The sequence below is a fragment of the Salvelinus alpinus genome, chromosome 24 (assembly GCF_045679555.1).
Source record: "Salvelinus alpinus chromosome 24, SLU_Salpinus.1, whole genome shotgun sequence".
Taxonomy (NCBI): Eukaryota; Metazoa; Chordata; class Actinopteri; order Salmoniformes; family Salmonidae; genus Salvelinus; species Salvelinus alpinus.
In genome coordinates, this window is record NC_092109.1 from 26,008,345 (window position 1) to 26,033,500 (window position 25,156).

Sequence of the window (25,156 nt, forward strand, 5' to 3'; positions counted from 1 at the left end):
GAATGGGGTATGGTGGTAGGTGCCAGGCGCACTGGTTTGAGTGTGTCAAGAACTGCAACGCTGCTGGGTTTTTCACACTCAACTGTCTCACGTGTGTATCAAGAATGGTCCACCACCCAACGGACATCCAGCCAGTTGTCAAATTGTGCAGAGCAACAGATGGGCTAGAATTAGTCAGCTGACAGGTCATTACATCATTGGTGTCCAAATGGGATATGGCAACCGACGACCTTACAGTTCCACTTCATTCAGCAAAGAACAAGAAACTACGTTTGCGGTGGGCTTAGGAAAGAAAACACTGGAGAATTGGAAAAACATTTAACTGGTTTGATGAATCCAGGTTCCTGCTGTTTCATGTTGAGGTATCAAGTTCAATTGGTCACATGTGCCGTATACAACAGGTGTAGGTAGACCTTACCGTGAAATGCTTACTTACGAGCCCTTAACCAACAATGCAGAGTAAAAAATAAATGACAAATTTGCTAAATAAACGAACAGAACTAGTTTACCACAGTAAAATAACAAGGCTATATATAAGAGGTACTGGTAACAAGTCAACGTAAATGGACAATGCATAGATAATAGAGTAGCAGCAGCATGTTTGTGGTCAATATGCATGCGTGTTAGTGTCTGTGTAGTGTGTTTGGTTAGAGTCCAGTGAGTGTAAATCAAGCCTGTGCTAAAATAACGGGGTCATGGCTTGGGGGTAGAAGCTGTTAAGGAGCCTTTTGATCCCAGACTTGGCTCTCCGGTACCGCTTGCCTTGCAGTAGCAGAGACAGCAGTATATGACTTGGGTGGCTGGCGTCTTTGACAATTTTTAGGGCCTTCCTCTGACACTGCCTGGTATAGAGGTCCTGGATGGCAGGAAGCTCGGCCCCAGTGATGTACTGGGCCGTACACTACCCTCTGTAGCGCCTTGCTGAGTGGTTCCTATACCAAGCGGTGATGCAACAGGTCAGGATGCTCTCGATGGTGCAGATGTATAACTTTTTGAGTGTTTGAGTTCCCATGCCAAATCTTTTCAGCCTCCCGGGGAGGAATAGGCGTTCTCGTGCTCTCTTCACAACTGTTTTGGTGTGTTTGGACTAGAGGTCGACCGATTATGATTTTTCAATGCCGATACCGATTATTGGAGGACAAAAAAAGCCGATGCCGATTTATAAAAAATTAAATAATTAATGTTTTATATATATATATATATATATATATATATATATATATATATATATATATATATAAATATAAATCATACACACACATTTTTGTAATAATGACAATTGCAACAATACTGAATGAACAATGAACACTTTTATTTTAACTTAATATAATACATAAATACACACACGCACACAGCTCTGAAGTGACAATGATACTGAAGAGTCTGCTTAGGAGACAAATACTTTCAACTGTTTGAATAAAAGAGTTTAAGTTACCTGTGATGAATGTTGAAAACAAAAACTTTAATTTCTATATGCAGGAAATCCTATTTTAATAATGGGCATGGTAAGAATTGACAACCAAAGTGCGAGTCATAATTCCCATGACACCTAGCAAAATCTGAAAAGCGGTTCCTTCATTTATTCCATAGGATATTTTTAGATTCACTTAAAATAAGGTCTGTGTTTCGTGTAGGCTTACATCACCGTGCCAATTTTATAACTGTGTAGATATCCATAGGACAAGGTAACTCTGATCAATATTGGCTAAATATAAGCGAAGATTTAAAAAAATTGTAGAGTGGATTTATGAAAATATGTTGACAAACGTTACCTTATCCTAGTGAGATTTACACGGGTATCAAAACGTCGAGGCGGTTTAAGCCTGCACGAAACACAGATCTTATTTGAAGTAGATCATGACATTCTCTATGGAAGACATGAACGGTAAAATAACGAAGGAACCCCTTTCAAATTCAGCCGCAAGTTATTACAGGAATTATAACGCGTCGACTATTTCTCTCTAAACCATATACCTTTGACTAATCCGGAAACTATCACCTCGAAAACAAAACGTTTATTCCGTTCCGTATTTTATCTAACGGGTGGCATCCATGAGTCTAAATATTCCTGTTACATTGCACAACCTTCAATGTTATGTCATAATTACGTAGAATTCTGGCAAATTAGTTCGCAAAGAACCAGGCGGCCCAAACTGTTGCATATACCCTGACTCTGCGTGCAATGAACGCAAGAGAAATGACACAATTTTACCTGGTTAATATTGCCTGCTAACCTGGATTTCTTTTAGCTAAATATGCAGGTTTAAAAATATATACTTGTGTATTGATTTTAAGAAAGGCATTGATGTTTATGGTTAAGTACACATTGGAGCAATGACAGTCATTGATTGATTGTTTTTTATAAGATAAGTTTAATGCTAGCTAGCAACTTACCTTAGCTTACTGCATTCGCTAACAGGCAGGCTCCTCGTGGAGTGCAATGTAATCCATGCAAGATTGGATCCCCTGAGCTGACAAGGTTAAAAATCTGTCGTTCTGCCTCGTTTCTAGGCCGTCATTGAAAATAAGAATGTGTTCTTAACTGACTTGCCTAGTTAAATAAAGATTAAATAAAGGTGTAAAAAAAAAAAACTGCAAATCGGCGCCCAAAAATACCGATTTCCGATTGTTATGAAAACTTGAAATCGGCCATTCCGATTAATCGGTCGACCTCTAGTTTGGACCATGATAGTTCCTTAGTGATGTGGACACCAAGGAAGTTGAAGCTCTCGACCTGCTCTCTACAGCTCTGACTATGTGTATGGGGGCGTGGTCGCCCTTTCCTGTAGTCCATTATCAGCTCCTTTGTCTTGCTCACGTTATGGAAGAGGTTGTTGTTGTTGTCCTGGCACCACACTGCCAGGTGTCAGCCTATAGGGAGGAGGTCAATCTCGTCGTCTGTGATCAGGCCTACCACTGTCGTGTAGTTGGCAAACTTAATGATGTTGGCGTCGTGGGGACTAAGCACGCACTCCTGAGGGGCCCCCGTGTTGAGGGTCAGCGTGGCAGATGTGTTGTTGCCTACCCTCACCACCTGGGGGCGACCCATCAGGAAGTCCAATATCCAGTTGTAGAGGGAGGTGTTCAGTCCCAGGGTCCTTAGCTTAGTGATGAGCTTAGAGGGCACTATGGTGTTGAACGCAGAGTTGTAGTCAATGAACAGCGTTCTCACGTAGGTATTCCTTTTGTCCAGGTAGGAAAGGGCAGTGTGGGGTGACCAGCCTTTTAAAGCATTTCATGGGTACAGATGTGAGTGCCATGGGGCGGTAGTAATTTAGGTGTGTGGCATTCTTGGGCCAGGGACTATGGTGGACTCTTTGAAACATGTAGTTATTACAGACTGGGTCAGGAAGAGGTTGACAATGTCAGTGAAGACACTTACCAGCTGGTCAGCGAATGCTCTGAGTCCTGGTAGTCCATATGGCCCTGCAGCCTTGTGAATGTTAACCTGTTTAAATGGCTTACTCGCATTGGCTATGGAGAGCGTGGTCACTCAGTCGTCTGGAACAGATGGTGCTCTCATGCATGGTTCAGTGTTGCTTGCCTTGATGCAAGCATAAGGCATTTAGCTCGTCTGGTAGGCTCCCGTCACTGGGCAGCTCGCGGCTGGTATTCCCTTTGTAATCCGTGATAGTTTGAATGGTGTAAAGAACCACACATATCCATCATGGTGTGTTTTCATGACACACATTGGGCCCCTTGTTAAAAGTGGAGAAACATTTGAATGCCACAGGATATCGGAACATCTTTGCGAATCATGTGCATTTTATGGCAGCAGTGTATCCATCTGCAAATATATTTTTTTCAGGAGGATAATGCTCTATGACACAAGTCTAGGATTGTCCAGGAATGGTTCCACAAACATGACAGTGAATTCAGTTTTACTGCAGTGGCCTGCCCAGTCACCAGATCTTAATCCAATTGAGCATCTGTGGAATGAGAGAGAATAAACTATTCAGCGTAGAGATCCTCTACCAGCCAATTTGACACAACTGTGGGAAGCATTGGAGTCATGGGCCAGCATCCCTGTGGAACACCTTTGACACTTTTAGAGTCCATGCCCTGACAATTTTGAGGCTGTTCTGAAGGCAAAAGTGGTGAAACTCAATATTAGGAAAGTGTTCCTAATGTTTTGTACTTGCAGTGTATATTTAACCTCTAACGAGTCACAACCCCGGATCCGGGATCCCCCCCATCAAAAAAGCTGACTAGCATAGCCTAGCCTAAAGCCACAGGGATATCATATAATCAAATGTTCATGAAATCACAAGTCCAAGACACCAAATGAAAGATACAGATCTTGTGAATCCAGCCATCATTTCCGATTTTTTAAAATGTTTTACAGGGAAGACACAATATGTAAATCTATTAGCTAACCACGATAGCAAAAGACACAACTTTTTTTTCTCCACCATTTTTTTCCTGCATGGGCAGTTATCACAATTGCGACTAAATAAAGATATATATAGCCACTAACCAAGAAACAACTTCATAAGATGACAGTCTGATAACATATTTATGGTATAGCATATGTTTTTTTAGAAAAATGTGCATATTTCAGGTATAAATCACAGTTCTACATTGCAGCTGCAATCTGAAATAGCGTTGGAAGCAGACGGAATAATTACAGAGACCGACGTCAATTACCAAAATACTCATCCTAAAACATTTCTGAAAAATACACAGCATACAGCAAATGAAAGCCCAACATCTTGTGAATCCAGCCATCGTTTCTGATTTTTAAAATGTTTTACAGGGAAGACACAATATGTAAATCTATTAGCTAACCACGTTAGCAAAAGACACCACTTTTTTTACTCCACCAGTTTTTTACTCCATCAGTAGTTATCACTAATTCGACTAAATAAAGATATATATAGCCACTAACCAAGAAACAACTTCATAAGATGACAGTCTGATAACATATTTATGGTATAGCATATGTTCTTTTAGAAAAATGTGCATTTTTCAGGTATAAATCATAGTTTACCATTGCAGCCACTATCACAAAACTCACCAAAGCGACTAGAATAACTACAGAGAGCAACGTGTATTACCTAATTACTCATCATAAAACATTTCTGAAAAATACACAGCGTACAGCAAATGAAAGCCCAACATCTTGTGAATCCAGACAATATTTCAGATTTTCTAAGTGTTTTACAGCGAAAACACAATATATCGTTATATTAGCATACCACATGAGCTAACATCACCCCAGCATTGATTCAAGGCAAAAAGCGCGATAACGTTATCACCACCAAAATATATAGATTTTTTCACTAACCTTCTCAGAATTCTTCAGATGACAGTCCTGTAACATCATATTACACAATGCATATAGAGTTTGTTCGAAAATGTGCATATTTAGCATCACAAATCGTGGTTATGCTATGTAATCAGTCAAAACATGGCATGCATTCTGGCCGGCGCCATCTTGGAAGGGCACCTAAGTTTACGATTATTTATCGATTAGATTGACTAAAAAAATACAGGTTGGACAGCTAATGAAAGATGCATTGGTTATTAATGCAACCGCTGATTTAGATTTTTAAAATTAACGTTACTAGACATACAGTGTGCGTTACAGCCAGACTAGTGCCGCAATAATGGCCGAAAAATGCGTTTACATTTTTCCACATAAATACGGAATAAAATCATAAATAGTTCTTACTTTTGGACGAGCTTCCATCAGAATCTTGGGCAAGGTGTCCTTTTGTCCAAAAGAATCGTTGCTTTGTTGTAAAACGTCCACTTCAACTTCGGAACTAGCAGCTAACAGTATCTACGTGGCACACACATGTCCAAATCCTCAAACGCAATACTACAAAAATTCCGAAAATAGCAATATACTCGCATAAACGGATATAAATCGGTTTCAAATGACTTCGTTATGATGTTTCTAACACCTATACCGAATTAAATTACAGACGGACATATCTATCATAATCATATCTAATATATATAAGGTGAATGCACCAATTTGTAAGTCGCTCTGGATAAGAGCGTCTGCTAAATGACTTAAATGTAAATGTAATCTAAGGCCGATAACTGAGCGTTTCAAAATGCTATCCTGCGGTCTTGCGTTGCGTAATGGCGGAAGTCGAAAAGAGAGCGCACTTCGTTCCTTGCCCTTTTATAAGCTCTGAGAAATACGTAGAAACACCATTCCACTTCTCGTTGGTTACTGGCATCCAGGGAAAGGCGGGTGCAGTTCATTTCGATCCATAGGGCACACACAGAGCTTTAAACTGATCCGAGATCAGAGCCTAGTTTTCAGACCTTCGCATGTCCTGTCATGATTTTCGCTGTAGAAAGAGTTCTGGTTCACCCACAGACATAATTCAAACGGTTTTAGAAACTAGAGATTGTTTTCTATCCAATAGTAATAATAATATGCATATTGTATGAGCAAGAATTGAGTACGAGGCAGTTTAATTTGGAGACGCAAAATGTCGAAGTTGAAACAGCACCCCCTGTAGTGACAAGAAGTTTTAAGCAATAAGGCCCAAGGGGGTGTGGTATATGGCTAAGGCTAAGGATACAGTCCTTAGAAATATACCACAAACACCTGATGTGCCTTAGTGCTATTATAAACTGGTTACCAACATAATTAGAGCAGTAAAAAAAAAATGTTTTCAGCCAATCAGCATTCAGGGCTTGAACCACCCAGTTTATAATGGCAAATAAATGTATTCTCAAATTGTATTTTCTCTGTTAAGCTGTGTGCACTGAATTGACATGCATGATTGCTGCTGACACGCCGATGTTCAGATGAAGAGAATTAAAAAGTCTTATCATGCACACAATCGCGGAGCTCAACTCAAACAGTGGTGTGTAGCCTGCTGTAGCTGCTGTCAGTCACTCAAAGCCTATACTTTACCATTCAGGTATGGATGCAACTTTCCAGTGATCATATTTTTGCCATGTAATGTTATTAGAACAAAATCAGGAAACCCCATAGAATAGTTTAACTATTTACCTAGTTGCCTTGTGTGTTCCATGCCAGATAAATATTCCTCTTGAGGTGCATTCAAGTTGCAAGAGTCATAGGGAGGGTAACATGTATTCTTACAAGCAGTCAATGCACAACAATTCTTAATGCAAAAATACTTTTGATCGCTGTTTTGGCTTTTAGTAAAAAAAGAGGGGGGAACAGTTTTCCATTGCTACCACTTAATTAGTCCTTCAATTGCACGAGTGGCATCATTTTACAAATTCAGTTACAACCGGTGTTTCAAGCATGGTTTAGGTGCAGCTGCGCAACAGTACAGTCGTGGCCAAAAGTTTTGAGAATGACAAATATACATTTTCAGTTTGTATGATGGCAATTTTCATATACTCCAGAATGTTATGAAGAGTGTTCAGATGAATTGCAATTGCAAAGTCCCTCTTTGGCATGCAAATGACCTGAATCCCCAAAAAACAATTCCACTGCATTTCAGCACTGCCAGAAAAGGACCGGCTGACATCATGTCAGTGATTCTCTCGTTAACACAGGTGTGTGAGTTGACGACAAGGCTGGAGATCACTCTGTCATGCTGATTGACTTCGAATAACAGACTGGAAGCTTCGAAAGGAGGGTGGTGCTTGGAATCATTGTTCTTCCTCTGTCAACCATGGTTACCTGCAAGGAAACACGTGCCGTCATCATTGCTTTGCACAAAACGGGCTTCATAGGCAAGGATATTGCTGCCAGTGAGATTGCACCTAAATCAACCATTTATCAGATCATCAAGAACTTCAAGGAGAGCAGTTCAATTGTTGTGAAGAAGGCTTCAGGGCACCCAAGAAAGTCCAGCAAGCGCCAGGACCTTCTCCTAAAGTTGATTCAGCTGCGGGACCGGGGCACCACCAGTACGGTGCTTGTTCAGGAATGGCAGCAGGCAGGTGTGAGTGCATCTGCACGCACATTGAGGCGAAGACTTTTGGAGGATGGCCTGGTGTCAAGAAGGGCAGCAAAGAAGCCACTTCTCTCCAGGAAAAACATCAGGGACCGACTGATATTCTGCAAAAGGTACAGGGATTGGACTGCTGAGGACTGGAGTAAAGTCGTTTTCTCTGATGAATCCCCTTTCCGATTGTTTGAAGCATCCGGGAAAAAGCTTGCCCGGAGAAGACAAGGTGAGCGCTACCATCAGTCCTGTGTCATGCCAACAGTAAAGCATCCTGAGACCATTCATGTGTGGGGTTGCTTCTCAGCCAAGGGAGTGGGCTCACTCACAATTTTGCCTAAGAACACAGCCGTGAATAAAGAATGGTACCAACACATCCTCCGAGAGCAACTTCTCCCAACCATCCAGGAACAGTTTGGTGACGAACAATGCCTTTTCCAGCATGATGGAGCATCTTGCCATAAGGCAAAAGTGATAACTAAGTGACTCGGGGAACAAAACATCGATATTTTGGGTCCATGGCCAGGAAACTCCCGAGACCTTAATCCCATTGAGAACTTGTGGTCAATCCTCAAGAGGCGGGTGGACAAACAAAAACCCACAAATTCTGACAAACTCCAAGCATTGGTTATGCAAGAATGGGCTGCCATCAGTCAGGATGTGGCCCAGAAGTTAATTGACAGCCTTCCAGGGCGGATTGCAGAGGTCTTGAAAAAGAAGGGTCAACACTGCAAATATTGACTCTTTGCATCAACTTCATGTAATTGTCAATAAAAGCCTTTGACACTTAAATGCTTGTAATTATACTTCAGTATTCCATAGTAACATCTGACAAAAATATCTAAAGACACTGAAGCAGCAAACTTTGTGGAAATTAATATTTGCGTCATTCTCAAAACTTTTGGTCACAACTGTAGTAGCTCTTTTTGGTGAACGTTGGGAACCGAATAGCATATGTGAAAGAGCCGTTCATTTGGCTCCTTGATTTGCATGCTGTTTCTATTGCTTTTTGGGCTCCAGACGTCGATTTATCTACAGAAGAATTATAAAGCGTTCTCTGAAGTTGGTAATTCCTCAGTGCAGGAGCAATATAGTGAGGAGAGAGCCTCTTTTTTTTTCTTTTTTTTTGCAGGCCATCTAATAATTTGGTCAGGTAATAATGTATTTGAACTCACATTTCATAATCTGACATGTTGGGCAATATTTTAGGCTTTAAATTAGATGTACAATTTTTTTCTTAATGGTTTTAGGTATATTTTCTAAGCATTACTGAACAAAGAGCTGTTTGGGGGCCCAGTGTATGGCTCTTTTTTAGATGAATGGAGCCAAATGGTCCGTCTCACAGAAAAGACTCGGAATGCCCATCGCTACGTAACACTGCTCAAAAAGGACAATGGAGTCTTGAAAGGGCCATGCTTTGTAATAAAAACATAACAATAATGAGTAATTATGTATATTTATAATAGAATAATAATTATAAAAAATAATAATTCAGGATTGACAAACCCCATGCTTCAGCCTATGTAACATTTTGTAGCCACTATGCTTCATCGGTTGGGCTGCTGATTCAGCTCACTGAGGGCTTGATGATTGGTTGACAAGTTCAGGCGTGCTTGTCCATGGTTACATTACAAATGTGTAATGTTGTGGGTACTCGAGGTCCAGGGTTGGGAAACACTGGGCTTTATGCATGGTCCAATATGTTAAAATATACTTAAATGTTTTATCTATTTATACATTTTCAGATATAACAAAAACAGTACAACCCCTCATTCTCCCAACCATCCCCTCCCTCCAAACCACCCGCCCACCAAGGCATCTATAAAAGTAAGTTAAATAGGAAAGAGAACCCGAAATAAACAGTAATAGAAACAAAAACAATGGGGGGGGAAAAAGTTCTATAAAAATTATTAGGAGCACAAATGGCCAATAGAACAGACATGACCAAACTATGCAAGTTACACTAAGTAAAAGACTCTCCACGTGTTGTATTAATGGGGACCCAGGTTAAGTTTAACTTTTGTCGGGACCCATGCACAATGTACCTAACCTTCTCCAGAGGCAGAGATCACATCACCTCCTTAACCCACTGCATGAAGGAGTGCGACTTTGCAGACTTCCAGTGAAAGAGGACAAGGCGGCGAGCTAACATTCTGGTCTAGGGGAGTACCCCAAAAATGGCAGTGACCAGGTTGGGGCTAACAGTTGTATTGCACATGTGAGTGCCTCAAATGGGGTCCCAGAGGCCACTCAAAGTTTAGATTGGCATGAGCAAAACATGTCCCACAGTTGCTGGACTCAGGAGGCATCTCAAGCACTTGGTCAACATTTGGGTATATTTTTGCCAATCTGTCATTTGAGTAATGAAGACGGTGCAAAACCTTAAACTGAATAAGCCCATGCCTTATGCAAAATGATGTGTGGATACGCCTAATAGTTTGTTGCCATATATCATCGGGTAGCTCGTCACCTATGTCTTGCTCCCATGCAGATGTTGTATTTGCAAAGGAAGGCAGATTAATGTTCTGTATTATGTCGTATAATCTGGAGATTGTGCCCTTCAGATAAAGGTTAAGCTCTAAGCACCTCTCGACTGGACACTTAGTAGGCTCGAGTGGATATGAAGGGAAATGTTTTTGGGCAAAGCTGCGAGTTTGCAGGTATCTAAAAAAGTGGGTATTGGGAATATTATGGTCAACCCTCAGAGTATGGAATGAGATGTGTTATCAACAAATAGGTCACAAAAAAACACCACACCGTTCCTATGCCAGAACTGGAATTCCGTGTCAATCTGTGACGCTGGGATTAGATGTTAATGGGGAGAAGCCGCTCGCTTGTTTAAGGCTAAAGTGACTTCGGAATTGGGACGAGATTTTAAGGGAGTTCTTAACAGTGGGGTTCAAAACATGGGTGCCAAGGTTCATGGGCATTGGGGAGCACAGGAGCGAGACTGGAGAAGTTGGAAGGCTTGACTGTAACTCCATGATGGCCCAAGTTGGGCCATCCTTGTTCTCAAATGTAGAAACCCAATAAACACATTTAGATGTATTTGCTGACCGGTAGTATTGTAAAAAATTGGGAAGGCCCAGCCCGCCTACTGGCTTAGGTCTCTAGATATACCTTTCTCATTTGTGGATTTGACTTATTCCGAATGGAGTTGGAAATGTAGCTGTGTAGCTATGAATCTGGAATAAGTACAAAAACCTAGGTAATACAGTCATCTTAACAGAATTAATGCGACATGTTAAAGAAATGGAAGAGACTACCACCTTATGAAATACTGCTTAGTGCGCTCCAGGAGTGTTTTGAAGTTATGTTTAAACAGAGCCTTAAATGAGCGTTTGACCTTTATCCCCAAATAAGTAAAGACCTGATGCTCCACCTTAAATGGGAAGTTGGCACACCCAATTCTTCGGCTAACTGATTAATGGGGAGGATCACGCTTTTTGTTAGGTTTAACTTATAACCAGAGAATGTCCCAAAACCTTGTAGCATGTCCAAGAGAGAGGGTATAGACTCCACCGTTTTAGAGATGTATTAAAGAAGATCGTCTGCATATAAGGACACCTTGTGAGTTGTTGCCCCTTAATATTCCCTTAATCCTCTGCTCCGTCCACAGGGCGATAGCAAGAGGCCAATAGCCATATCAAATAGGAAAGGGGATAAACAGCAACCCTGCCTGGTCCTCCTGTGGAGAGTGAAGTAACTGGAGGTAACATTGTTGGTGCGGACAGAAGCCACGGGATGAGTACAAAATCTTAATCCAGGAAAGGAATGACGGGCCAAACCCAAATCTCTCTAGTACTGTAAATGGATATTCCCACTCAACCCGGTCGAAAGCCTTTTCAACATCAAGAGAGATGACAACTCTGGCTGTAGAGTTGAGTGGGCAGAATAAAGAACATTAAATAGCCGGCGCATATTATAGAAAGATTGCCTACCTGAGATAAATCCCTTTTGGTCAGAGTTAATTGCATTAGTCTCTAAACGGCGCGAGAGGACCTTTTTAGTGAGAATTTTATAACCGCAGCACAAAAGGCTTATAGGGCGGTATGAGCCATAGTCTAGGGGATTCTTGTCTTTTTTAATAAGCAAAACCGAAATAGTCGCCTGGGTAAGTGTCTGTGGCAATTTCTGACTAGAAAGGATTTCATTGTACATTGAGGTGAGGATGGGGGATAATTTAGAGGAGAATGTTTTATAAAATGCAATAGGGAAGCCATCAGGCCCAGGGGTTTTACCGCTCTGAATGGACTGGATTGCCATAGTAGTAGCTTCATCACTTATTGAGGCATCCATGTTGGTTTGCTCATCTGAATTGCGACAGGGGATGTCCAGATTGTCTAGAAATGCATGCGTACGAGATGTCATGAAGAGCCTCTGACGAGTAAAGGGCAGAATAGAATTGCTTCAATTCATTGTTTATTTCTTTGGGATTGGTAGAAGTTAAATCAGCTGCAATACAGATTTCAGTTATGGTGCTGCTAGCAGCGGAATGTCCAAGCTGGTGAGAACAACTTGCCAGCTTTCTCTCCGTGTTCATCAAATTTTTGTCTCGACTTAAACAGAAGCTGCTCCGTTTGTTTGGTGGAAAGATTGTCAAATTCCGATTGGTGTAGCAGTCTCTCTTTGTAGAGTTCAGGAGTCAGAGAAGATGCATATCTGTTGTCCACATCTAGAAGGAGTTGAGATAGCTCCGATAAGCGTTTGGTGCCGTACGCTGTGTATGAAATAATTTGGCCCCTTAGATAGGCTTTTAACGACTCCCACACAGTAGAGTGAGACACGTCAGGGGTGCAGTTGATCTGTAAAAAGACATCAATGTGAGTTGATATGTATTTTTTTAAAGGCACTACAGGATAGTATTAGTGGGTCAAGTTCCCACGTGCATTGTGACACAGTACTGTCTGGAAAGTGGATATCTAGCTGGACAGGGCTATGGTCTGAGATAACAATGCTGTGATATTGACTATTAGTTACAAAAGGAAGAATTCTATTGTCCAGCAGGAAAAGTCAATCCTAGAGTATGAGCGGTGGACTGGAGAGGAAAAAAGGAGTACTGTTTAGGAGTGTGATAGCTCCTTCTCCATGGATCAGACAAATTATATGATTCTAGAATGAGTTGATTACTGCACCTGATTTAGAAATTACATTGTTGGGCTTCGGTCTGGATCTGTCTCGACTTGGATGCAATACACAATTGAAATCTCTGCCCAATTTCAAATGATGAGAGTTAAGGTCGGGAAGTGTTGCAATGAGGTCAGAGAAATTGAGCGTCATCCCAATTAGGACCATAGAGGTTAGCCAGAATAACGTGTGCTAAACAATTTCCCCATCACTATAATATATCTGCCATTAGTATCTGAAATTACTTTGGAGGAGACAAACTGGGTGCCTTTTCTGATAAGGATGGCTGCCCCTCTGGCCTTAGCACCAAAGTTGGAGTGAAATATTTGGTCTACCCATCCTCTCTTTAGTGTATCATGGTCGCTGGACCGGAGATAAACTATGTCCGGATTTAAGATGAGCATACACTCGGCTACGCTTGACCACCTGGTTAATTCCTTTCACGTTCCAGCTGATAAAGCATGTGGAGCCTAGAGTATGTGAATTAGTCATAGTAATCAGAAATTAATGTTAGTACGATCACATGACCAATGTGCTGAAAGGTCAGAGAAATATAAAGAAAATTTTTTAAAACTTGGGCCCCTATGCTGGTCTTCCCCCTGTTGGAAGGCTGAATCTACCTCTCCTAGACTAGATTAGAGCAAAATGCTACCATGTTAAACTGAACCTCAGTAGAGCTCTATCCAGGCCAAACATAATCAAGTTTACGCCTAGGAAAGGGGATTCTGGAGGCAACCGCCTCAGCCATCCAAGGTATCTTATGCAATATGCATATTTGAAGGATAGTAAAACAATATATAAAAAAGGGAGTTGTAAGTATATGTTGTATGTATTAAACATGCTCACAGTATGTTAGTAGGGTACCCTATTAAGACATGGAAAGAGAGCTCAGTGGCTAGCCTTAGGTAGCGACTAGGCTAATTATTACCGCTCCACCTAGCACCGTCGCTGTACAGCCGCAACTAGTTGGTAAAAGCTAATTGTGCCATGTACTGTAAATAAAATACTATTCAAACTATATTGTCCGTGTGAGAACATGTCACCCTATACATACCATCATTGTTCATAATGTTAAGTTACTGGATTAATACTTGTCATTTTTGGCAGCAGGGTGGAGGCAAGTTTCAATCAAGATATAAATGCACTAGTTGGTCCTTGGTCGCGTTAGCACGGCTAATGCAGGGTCACAGTATGAGCCCACAATAGCTAGTTCATTTTTTGCCACCTGTCCTCCTGTGGATGTTGGTGCGTAACAATGTATTCTTTGGCCTTGGTTGGGTCTAAGAATGTCTTCTACTCGCCGGAGGGAGTAGTGATCTTCAGTACAGCTGGTAACGAATGCCGAACTTGGTGTCCAGACAGCGGTGTAGGAGCCCGCTCACCTCGTTGAAGGCTGACCTCTTCTTTGTGACTGCCGCCGTGTAGTCCGGGTAAATGCGAACATTCTGTCCGTAGTGGGTGATGGGAGCCGCTCGCGCTGCCTTACGGAAAACGTCCTCCTGAAGGTAGTGGAATGTAACTACTATGGGTCTGGGCGGCTCCCCATTCTTCGGTGTGGACTATGCTTCTGTGCGCACGGTCAAGGGTGGGGGCATAATCGAGGCCTAGAATTTCCTGTAGCAGTTCTGCTATGGACAGGGTAGGCCGCATTCCGCCTACGGTCTCGAGTCCCTCTCCCACGCCGAAAATGCGACCGTTACCCTGTCGCTCTGTTCTCGAGGTCCTCAATCTTGGAAGTGAGTTAGACGACATCTGATGATAGCCGGGTGGCTTGCTCTTCCAGTGTCACCACTATGTTGGAGTTAGTATTTGCACCATCTTCCAGGCTATTTAGACGGGTGTCATGTCTCGCCAAGCCTTCGTTAACGGAGTCGATCTTTATGTTGACATCGTGGCGAGAATAGCTATTTGTGCTGATAGGTCAGTGGATAATGACTCCACCTTAGCCAGCAGTCTGTTCAGATTGAATGATAGCCTCCATTACCATGGCTAGGTCAGGGGGATCAAAGTTTGTGTCAGGTGAGCCCAAGGCTTCAGCAGAGGCCTGCTCCTTTGTGGCCTGTGGCCTTTGTTGTCTCTGAATTTTACGATTAAAAGGCCAACATTTTCAGGGAAAAAATATATTAATTTGGGTTCAAAATTAATTAATTCCAAATTAGTTACAAAATTTACACGGTGAGGGAGGTGTATTCCCTCACCGTGTTAATAGTATTAATAGTAAATTGTTCGCCCTGGATCGGAGCACCGAGAAAACACGTCTTCACATGTTGCTGCTCACCAGCGCCCCCGTTCAAATAATTTTTAGGTACATTTTTTTCCTCCAATATGTTTTGGGGCTTTTAAGAGGTCACCATGACTGAGCTTCTCAGTCCTTCAATATAAAAATTGTCCTGGGGAGGACCACGGGTCCCCTAAGCAAGGTGACTGGAATTGGCCAAACTCGCAGTTTAATACATGTACAAATGATCCTCTTTCCCTAAAAGCGTAATGGTCATGACTTTCTTACAGTAAAGGGGAGGTTAACTTTTAAAGCTTTTTTTTAATTCACTCTAACCCCTGGAAGTTTGACTGGAGTGTTTCTGACCTGTCTCTGTTCCCTCCAGGCCTGCTGACTGCCACTGTGGCCTCCAGGATCCACCGTGCGGCTCAGCCTGCCCTGCTCTACCTGGTGCCCTTCACCCTGCTGCCTCTACTCACCATGGCCTACCTGAAGGTACATATTGGGAGGCTTGATAAGGGGGAGAGGGGTGTGATGGGCTGTGAGATATGGAGTCAGTCATAAGTAGGTTAAGAGATCGGTCAAAACGGCAGGACTGCTGGGGAATAATTTTATATGACTCAAGTGTTTTGTGTAAATGTGTTTTGACTGAATGCTGACCCAGAGGGAGGGAGACGGGACTGAGATGAACTGATAGAAGCAGCGTTAAGTGGTAGAGGAGGCCTAGAGGAGTAATCCAGGATCTAGGCAGATGGGATACCAGGCCAGGGACCCAGTGGTAATGGATGAGGACATAAGTGGATATAGAGGGTATTATTAGGGACGCCACAGACACTATGGAAGCTCTAGTGTAGAGCACCCGGTTATGCGGGAGGAGCATTTTTAAAATCTAAATGGTTAAATGAGTGATGTCATTGTTGCAGTATTATGTGAGTGGGCAACATCTACTATCATCGTAAATTGACATCTAGAATTATTTTGTCATATTTTATATTGCGCAAATTTCCCTAATATGGACAGTTTGTTACTGCCTTACACAAGCTTGCATTTTCACCCCATAGAATTTAGTGAAATTTCACATCCTTTTTACCTCAGATTGGTGATGTTAGTATAAAAGTTTATAGTCATCACAATGACAAGATTGATTGCTTAAAACAGATTTGGTTTTGAACCATTGATTTTTTTTTCCCCCACATGTGCCGGACTTGTGCTGAAACGGAGTTAATGCAATTGTGACTGTTGATATCTTATGCTGTGTCGTGATTCGTTTAAGTTAACTTACAGAAAGTGTTCCTCTCCCTTTTTCGGGATGGCAGCCTACCAAAATCAAAACAATCCACCATTCCAAAATATAGAAATGAGCCTTCTACAAGTTCTCATCTAACCAACCATGTGTAGGTTATTCCAAGTTTCCATGTGGCCTTTGAATAGTGTTATTTTAAACTGAGCTACACCCCAAACGTTTGCTCCCGGTTCTATTGATTTCACCCTGATATCCATGGAACTGATTAACAAAAAAAAAAGTGTTGCGTTATAGTTAGCGGGTTGGCGTTCCTCTTCAATCAAAATGCAGCACTTGTGGTTTTGGTAATCAGTGTCTGCTGCGATCTCATCGTCAAAACTAAGACCTTCGTCGAAACAAAGACGGTTCTGCCGAGATAATGGAGGAAAGAAAACAGGAAGGTTCCACACCACTTTCTCTGTTGGGTATCTTACCTAGTTATTTTCAGATCTCATTTAGCTTTTTTGTAGCTTTGGCAACTGTGTTTTATTTTCCAGTTCGCTCCGAGGCTTCCCCCCTTGGGTGCAACCCTTCTAATTTAGTGTACCCTGCGCGCCACAACCCATGTGGAATTCCTGGTCTCTGGCAGAGTTTGGAACTGCCAATCGGCGGTCAATAACGTAGTGTTCATCTCAGCCTTTGCTGGCCTTCAGTCCCTAGTCCCATGGATCACCCCTGAGAAAACTGCTACTCCAGCTGCTCTCTTGATCTGACAACGTTTTCTCTCATAGTCGGAGAGCATCTGGTCGTCGCGGTGGTGGCACAGGGCTACTCAAGTGGAGATTCTCTTTTCACCCTCAGTCACCTGTAGCTCCTCATTTGAATTCTATGCTGTCACTGTCACTTGTCCACTCAAGCTTAACATTGTTGTCATCTATCGCCAACCAGGTGCCCTTGGAGAGTTCCTCAATGAACTTGATAAGCTAATTTCCTGACGATGGCTCATTTACTCTGCCTACTGGGTGACTTCAACCTCCCGAAATCGGCCCAATTAATTTGTTTCCAACTCTTTCTTTCCCCTTGCCTCTTTTGACCTCACCCTTTCCCAGTCCCCTCCCACTCACAAGGCAGGCAATCCACTTGACCTCATCTTTACTAGAGGCTGTTCGCCTACTAATCTTCCTGCAACCCACCTCCAGGTCTCCGATCACAACTTTGTTTTCCTTAGTTTTAACAGGACGTGCAACCTCATCTCCCTCTCTCGCAATTGATTTCAACGTGATGTCAATATGAGGGATCAACAAATAAGTGTTGCATTTCTCTTTCCGCTTTGGCGACCCCCAAATCAAAATGCATCACTCCAAATGTAGCTGGCTGTCTTCTGCAGGTTGCTCACTAACCATATATAACTTTATTTCCTTCGGACCCCCCTAATCGATATCAGTGATTTTATTACCACGAGAGGGTTTTTGGTGCGTCTGCCGTTTTACAAGATGCTCGTTTAAAAAAAGTAATATAACAACTATTATTGCACATTGAGTGTATTGTGTACATAATACATTTTATATTTTCAGTATTTACCGGACTGTTTCTGCATATTGGTTATTGCTTTGGACACGTTGAAACTTTGTTTTGACATTGGGCTATTTATCAAAATGTCTTGTCAACAGGAAACAGCGACAGCATCATTTTCCACTTAAGTTTTAGGAATATAAATTTAACTTTCAACATTCATTTCCAATGGTATTGTACCTAATCAGGTAAAAACTGCTTAATGAGTCCAAAAATGTGCTGCGATTTGATATACTAGAAATCACTAAAATTGGTTTGCCTTGCCTAATATGATGTGGTAAGGAATCCTCCATGCCAGTGGGTATAGACAGTCTAACACGCATGTTGTACCACTGTTAGTGGGCCTCGGGATAATATCTGTGGGTGAGGATAGGAGGGGTGTGATACTAAATGAGAGACCAGTACTAACAGGGAAGCTAACCCTGTGGTGTGTCCTACAGGGAGACTTGCGGCGTATGTGGTCAGAGCCTTTCCACACGAAGGCCAGCAGCTCCCGCTTCCTGGAGGTATGATGCACCCTGGGAACACACAGCCAGCGTGGGCAGGACCAGGGACCCCTACCCACTGCCCTGAGAGAAAGGGAGTGAGAGGGAGAGCGCACACTGAAGAGGCCTCGTCCTCATCACTAGTTCATTCTTTCCACCCATCCTCTGAGCAGCAGACCTCACATATGGACACCAGTGTGTGGACCTCATTGCCAGACACAACTCCTCATTGCTTCCTGTTTTCCTCTCTCTTCCCTAATTTTCCTTCCCTCATCCACCCCCCTACCATGGCTCATTTCATTTTGTCAGGCCTCTCCCTCTCTCCTTTTGCTCCTGGTCTTTCTGTTTTACTACCGCCCCTCTCATCTGTATCTCCCCGACTGCTGGACTTCAAGGCCAGGCGTCCCCCTATATGGACTACTGGGTGTGGGATGTGACTGAGGCTTTTTTTTAGCATCTTCATTACAATTATTGTTATTATTCTGGAATGATTTGGATTGAACTGTGGAGGAGGATAGGAGAGTAGGCATAACTGCTGCTGCCACTAGGCAGGAAAATGACATCAGTGCACAGGACCAGCAGCCTATCGGGGAGAGAGAAGGAACAGCAACGGTTCATCAGTCGCTCCCTCATCCATTTCTCTGCCCTCCATCTACCCCTTCTGTCCCCTGAACACCTCTTTATCCTCAACACCCTCCCCCTCTCTAACAAACTCCCACCTTCTGTCATTCGCTGCCCCATCACAGATACAGGTATTTTATTTAGAAAAGATTTTATTCTTGGCATATACAGAAATGATGCATTATAAATTGTGAATGTGTCCCTACTATTGCGGGGGGAAGCATCTCTCTTTGTATATATATATGTGTACACAAGTATTTGGGTATCATGTTGTGTGACTGTGTGTGAGCGAGAGCGCATAGTATGCGAGACTGTGTTATTTCATTATTATGAACAATTTAATTATGTTTTGGATTTTAGATCCAGGACAGGTATAAAATACCTTGACAATGAGAACTTGTGGAGTGACATTTAGGGGTTGAGGGTTGATGGGACATGTAGTTTTTTGGGCAGGTCTGACTTGGACCACAGCTCGGTTCTGTAAGGCTAGGAGTGGTTTACTTGTGAACAAATTTCCTCCAACGAGTGACAGAATGGACATTGGGAAAAACCAAGTTAACCCTGGAGGTGTGTGTGTGTGTGTGTGTGTGTGTGTGTGTGTGTGTGTGTGTGTGCCTGGTCGTATAGAATAACCTCTAAAGTCTGATATGGACCTTGAGGGAGGAGATCTCTATGCCCTTCTGAGGGATTTATCTTAATAAAGGATTGTAATCAATGGACCCTGAGGTTAAAACTAACCCATAGCTAGGTTTTTACTGTCAAAGGTTGTCAAAAGTTTTTGGATTGTCATTCCTCCCACAGTTTTGTGGTGCTTGTCAGTTAGATCAGGGTCCCTCCCCAAAACCCCATAGGTGCATGTTATGATTTTTTCCCCTAGCACAACACAGCTGATTTTAAATAATCAAAGCTTGGTGATGAGTTGGTTATTTGAATCAGCTCTGTAGTGCTAGGGCAAAAACCAAAATGTGCACCCAGAGGGGGCCCCAGGACCGACTTTGGGAAACCCTGAGTTAGATCATAGCTTAAACAGTACTGGAATTAAAGTGTGTGTGTGAAAGTGTTTGTGTTTGTGAGAGCGAGACAGTCGGACGGAGAGAGAGACTTAAATGGAAAATGCAGTTTACTGGCTTCCTGTCCTGAGTTTTCTTTTTTACCTGTTTTTTATGTTTGTTCTCTGGCCTTGCATGTCAAGTGTACAGTGTGTGTCATTCCTCAGACTGCAACAACAGACTGCTGGCCCAAACCAATGCACTAAGCTTTGCCAGCAAGGCTGCAGAGAGGAAAGTTACATGGACAAAGGCCAGGGATTCGGGAGGACTGAACAGTTCTGACTGAACAGTTCTGACTGAACAGTTCTGACTGAACAGTTCTGACTGAACAGTTCTGACTGAACAGGCCACCTGGCTGATAAACATTTTTATCTTTTTTTTTTACACTCGTTTAGCCCCGATTTCACTCTAGCTGATCATTACCTGGACATGGTCTAGCTGTGGGACAGACCACTGTCGGACAGCCTGAACATAATGGACATGTAACCACAACCCCATTCCTGTCCCCTCTGCCTCTTTATGGACTTGGCAAAGAAAACTGTTGATGATCATAATGATGAATAATTGAAGAAAAAAAATACAGATGTTTTCATTTTTTATGAAAGATGGCTTTCTATTTATCCGCTTGTTTGTATGTTTGAGGTTTTTTTCTTAGAGCTGTAGATTTAGGTTTTCCATCTTATACTTTTCTTTCCTCCCTTGCAGCAGAGGGCTTTAGCTATTTTGTTGCGGTGACATTACAGCTGAAATGGATTCTTATCATTTTTTTTTTAAAGTTGAATAAATTAAGAGCTGTTTAGTGAAACATGCTAATGAGCTGAATCTAAAACATTTTGTCTCCTTTAACCCCCTCTCTGCTCCCTGTTCCTCTCCCCCTTTCCCTCCATTCAGTCAGGATTCTGCTGTAAATAAAACATAATTCTAACTATACGGCTCCTGTGTCCATCTCTTATTTTTTTTATCTGTTAACTTAGGGGGAGAAAGTTGGAGAACTTTTGATAGATTACTTTCTTCCACACTAGCTCCTGTATTGGGCAAAGGGGATCATGTTTGATTATTCAGTCATACTCTGTGATGTTACTGGTGGTTTATATTAATAATATGTTTTTGTATGAGAAATAGATGTTGAAATGTGTTCTCATGAGAAAATATGAGCAAATGCCCTTATGTTAAAGATATGCTGTAATTCCAAGATGTACCACTGGATAGCGACACAGTCCAAGTCAGATACCTGTGGCATGGTGAAAAATGAGACATGCGCAAGCCGGATATGAATAGCTCCCTCATACACACAGCATGTGAATTACAACAAATTATGTATATGCTTCACAAAGAATTTGCTTGGGCTCCCACAAGTGCGTTAGTTTGAGATGCAGTGGTGCTTTTATTTCTAAACCCCCCCCCCCCCAAAAAAAAAAACATTGATTCTAATATTTTCACTTTGAACACTGCAGAACTTCTCTGCTATGTGTTGGTTTTAAAGCACTGTATGGTGAAATGGGTGTTCTGGGTTGTACCAGGTGTTTTGGGTTGTACCAGGTGTTTTGTATGCGTCCCATGATCTGAAAGGCTTTCCCTTATAAGAAGCTGTAAGGTACAGTATGTTTAAAAAAAAAAATGTTTTTACCCCTGTGGATCATCTGACAGAATTGGTGAGTATCATTCTATTTTCTAAAGATGCTTTTCTTCTCTTTCATTCTCTAGTCTAGGTCCACCAGAGAATCCGCTGCACGTCAAAGGATTGATGGAAGCTCTAGCATGGAGGAGCCTTAAGCTTCTGTGGGAAAATGGCTACCTAGTTGCACCAAAGATGCTGAGTAAGGGATTTATAGAGCACAGTGTGAAAGGCCACTGGACCAGAGTTGCGATGGGTGGCAAAACCGCTGAGTCACCGCTGTTCCGGTTACACTTGTCCACCTAAATGGGAAAGTGTGCATTAAGATGTTGCAATTTGTCTGTAGAAAATCTGTTTGTAAATGAATTAGGCCAAGATCTGAATATGATGGTGGTGGGCAGTGTGCACGTTGAGGTTGAATTAACCGAAGACATGTCTATCATTACAGTCCCCTGGCTGAAATGTAAAGCTTCATATTTGTTACTGAAACCACAGCCAATCTGCCCACTTCTGACATCAAAGTTACTACAAAAGCCTATCACACCTAGTGAATATGGTGAAGAATTCTGTACCATTTGACAGAGGTAGAGGGAGTAGGCTACTGGTGGGAGAGAGACCATATTGAAAGAGTGAGAGGTGTTGGTAGGGGGCAGGGAGGGAGAGGGCTTCCAGGACATTGGGGGTGGGGAAGGGTCAGTGAGGTCAAGGCAGAAAGAGAGACAGACGGGCTGTTGAATTTCCAGGGTCCGCCCCTCATCACGTATTGGCCAGAGCATCCAATGGTTTCTCCCCAGTTACAGGGCCCTGAGGTGGCAGGATTCCACCGGGGCCATAGGGATTGTAGCAGGGCATCTGAAACACAGTTCGCCAAGCTGGGTGTCCTAAAATAAGAAGTCAACCCACCATTGGAATGTAGGGTTCTGTGTGAAGAGGTCCCTTTCACATTCATTTTCACATAAGACCGGTACAAGAGCAGCCCAAGAACTAGCCAACCACTGAGTAGATTGAGGACTGATTTACTCTTGAGTAAGGTTCTCAGCCAAATCCTTATTTTCAATCTACCAAGAAGACATGTTTTGACAATGACATCACTCATGTCAACTTATTATGGTCAAAAACAGAATGATGAACATCATACTCAATGACAGCATGTTTATTGTTCAGTAATAACATTTTACAGTCTTGTCTGCCTTTACCATAACTTTTGCAAACTCCGGTACAAGAGTAAACCTACAACAATAGTTGTTAGTACGCAACTCGGGTATAGCCTACTATAAAACTGTGCATACATGTGCTGGTCGTGACCCATGCAAATGGCAGAGGTTTCTTCACGTCCCCTCCACTCCTGTCCTGCAGCCTGGCATTCCAGGCTTGTTTAAATCAGGTTAGCCTGCCTGGGCGTGGGTGGATTCCCTTCTGGCCCTTTGCCCTCTGACCCTAAGTGCATTCCGCATGTAAAGTGAGGAATTCCTCTGAAGTTCAGTTAATGGGGTTGAGTTTTCATCCTTTGGACTCTGCTCCAAACGGTTACCCAGCGGAAGGAAAACAATCTTGGTGTACACCAAAGAGCGGAAGAGCCATAGGTTGTGTTGGCTGTTTTATACTTATTTGTAAAATACCATTCTTACAAGACTTCAACAATCCATTGGTGATTGTGTTGGGTTTTTTTGCAACAGGGTAGAGGGATTTTAAACTAGGATCTGTTCTATTTGGGGTGGCAGGTAGCCTAGCGGTTAGAGCGTTGGGCCAGTAACCGAAAGGTCGCTGGTTTGCATACCCAAGCAAAATTATGTGCACTTGAGCAAGGTGTGCCATACTACTATGGCTGACCCTGTAAAACACATTTCACTGCACCTATCTGGTGTATGTTACAAAACATTTATTTATTGTTCAAACCATTACAGTAAAATAAATGAAATGAACAATCTATTGATTAAAATTACTTGTATAATGTCCATCTTCTGCTTTGATACAAATGCAATGGGATTGACTAAACAATAAGTAATCACTCGCATTGCTAGTTACTCCTGTCGACAAATTAACTACTATCCTTTGGTCAATTAGTCAGTTTTATGAACTTTTTAACATTTTAACACTGCCCAAACGCTTCCCGCACATCTTCACCGTTCAACCATAACTACGTTACAAATCAACACTCCCAGGCGCCTGGTGAAACAGAGGTAGTGTTTTCTGTGGCGCTGAGCTTCAGAACCTCTCCATATGGTGGTTGGAGACGCTGTAAAAGGCAGTGCCACCCACACAGCTGGAATGTCTACTCGAAGTACTGGAGGTGGGGTCTACGCTCTGCGTGAGAAAAGATGGGGTACACCCCACCCCCACACCTCCCATACACACACGAATCCATTAACCTTTTTTGGTGGGAAATTATCAATGACTATCCATCACAGTTGTTTGCCTTTCTCCTGATGAGAGGGAATCTGAAGAGAGACGGTAGATGGGGGTTGGGTGAGGTTAAAGGGCAGAGGGAGACGGGAGGTACATTTTCTGAGGAAGGGAGTTTGGGAAAAAAATAGGGAACAATAACTCATGTTTTAAAAGGATCCTCTCAGCCCCCATGAGACCTCACAGTTCAGAGTTTAGAATCAAAGCATGGAAACGGGACTGGCTGATTATTGCACAACATGTTTCAGGATTCGCACTCTCCAGCCATGCTATTGGATTAGGCTGTTAATTATTGGCTTGGATGTCTTTATTTTCTTCTAAACCCATTACCATAATAGGTAAAGTTCATGAAGATATAATTTCAATGTATCGAACTACATATATAAGACAAAACTAAAACTGGGTAGGTGATTTTATTCCCAATTCCTTCTATTTGTAATGCACAAATAGCAGGGAATTTCTCTCCATGATGTCACCAACCATTTAAGACAGACACTTGGCAAATATTTGCCATACAGCCTACATTAAACCTTGAATATGTTTGCAACCTTTGTTTTTCAACATCTGTTGGAACAGTAAATTGCCCAAATATTGAAAATAGAAATGATCAATTACCAGTTTTATTTAATTGAAAATTAAAACATTTGGGTAATTATTTAGTTTAGTTGTAAGGAAATACACCTCAGAAACCCTGTGACATGTTGGAAAACACTTATTTCGTTATCTTAAAATATTATATCTATTATTTTGGGAAGGATATTCCTTTTCAACCAAATACAATTGCCCTTCCAAAAAACGAAGTTTGTTTTGAGTTAAACATTACATCAAAAAGTTAATTATTTAATCAAAAGAGGCATATTGTTGTTTTCAATGAAAGTACTCAAAGCATCTTACTAAAGATGTTCTCATCACATCAAGGAGTTTAAATTAAACGTTTCATTAATGTTCA

General features: G+C 42.1%; 1 protein-coding gene across 2 annotated transcripts in view; it reads left to right on the forward strand.

Annotated features, from left to right (window-relative positions):
* Window positions 1–19,223, forward strand: part of LOC139552413 (signal peptide peptidase-like 3) — a 42,217-nt gene extending 22,994 nt beyond the window's left edge. The window contains exons 10-11 of one of the 2 annotated variants that reach the window (XM_071364136.1): window positions 15,626–15,735; window positions 18,475–19,223. In XM_071364136.1, the coding sequence (XP_071220237.1) occupies window positions 15,626–15,735; window positions 18,475–18,546 (182 nt within the window). In that variant the 3' untranslated portion in view covers window positions 18,547–19,223. The remainder of the gene's footprint in view (window positions 1–15,625; window positions 15,736–18,474) is intronic. The other variant, XM_071364135.1, reaches the window with a different exon arrangement.
* Window positions 19,224–25,156: the final 5,933 nt, after the last annotated feature.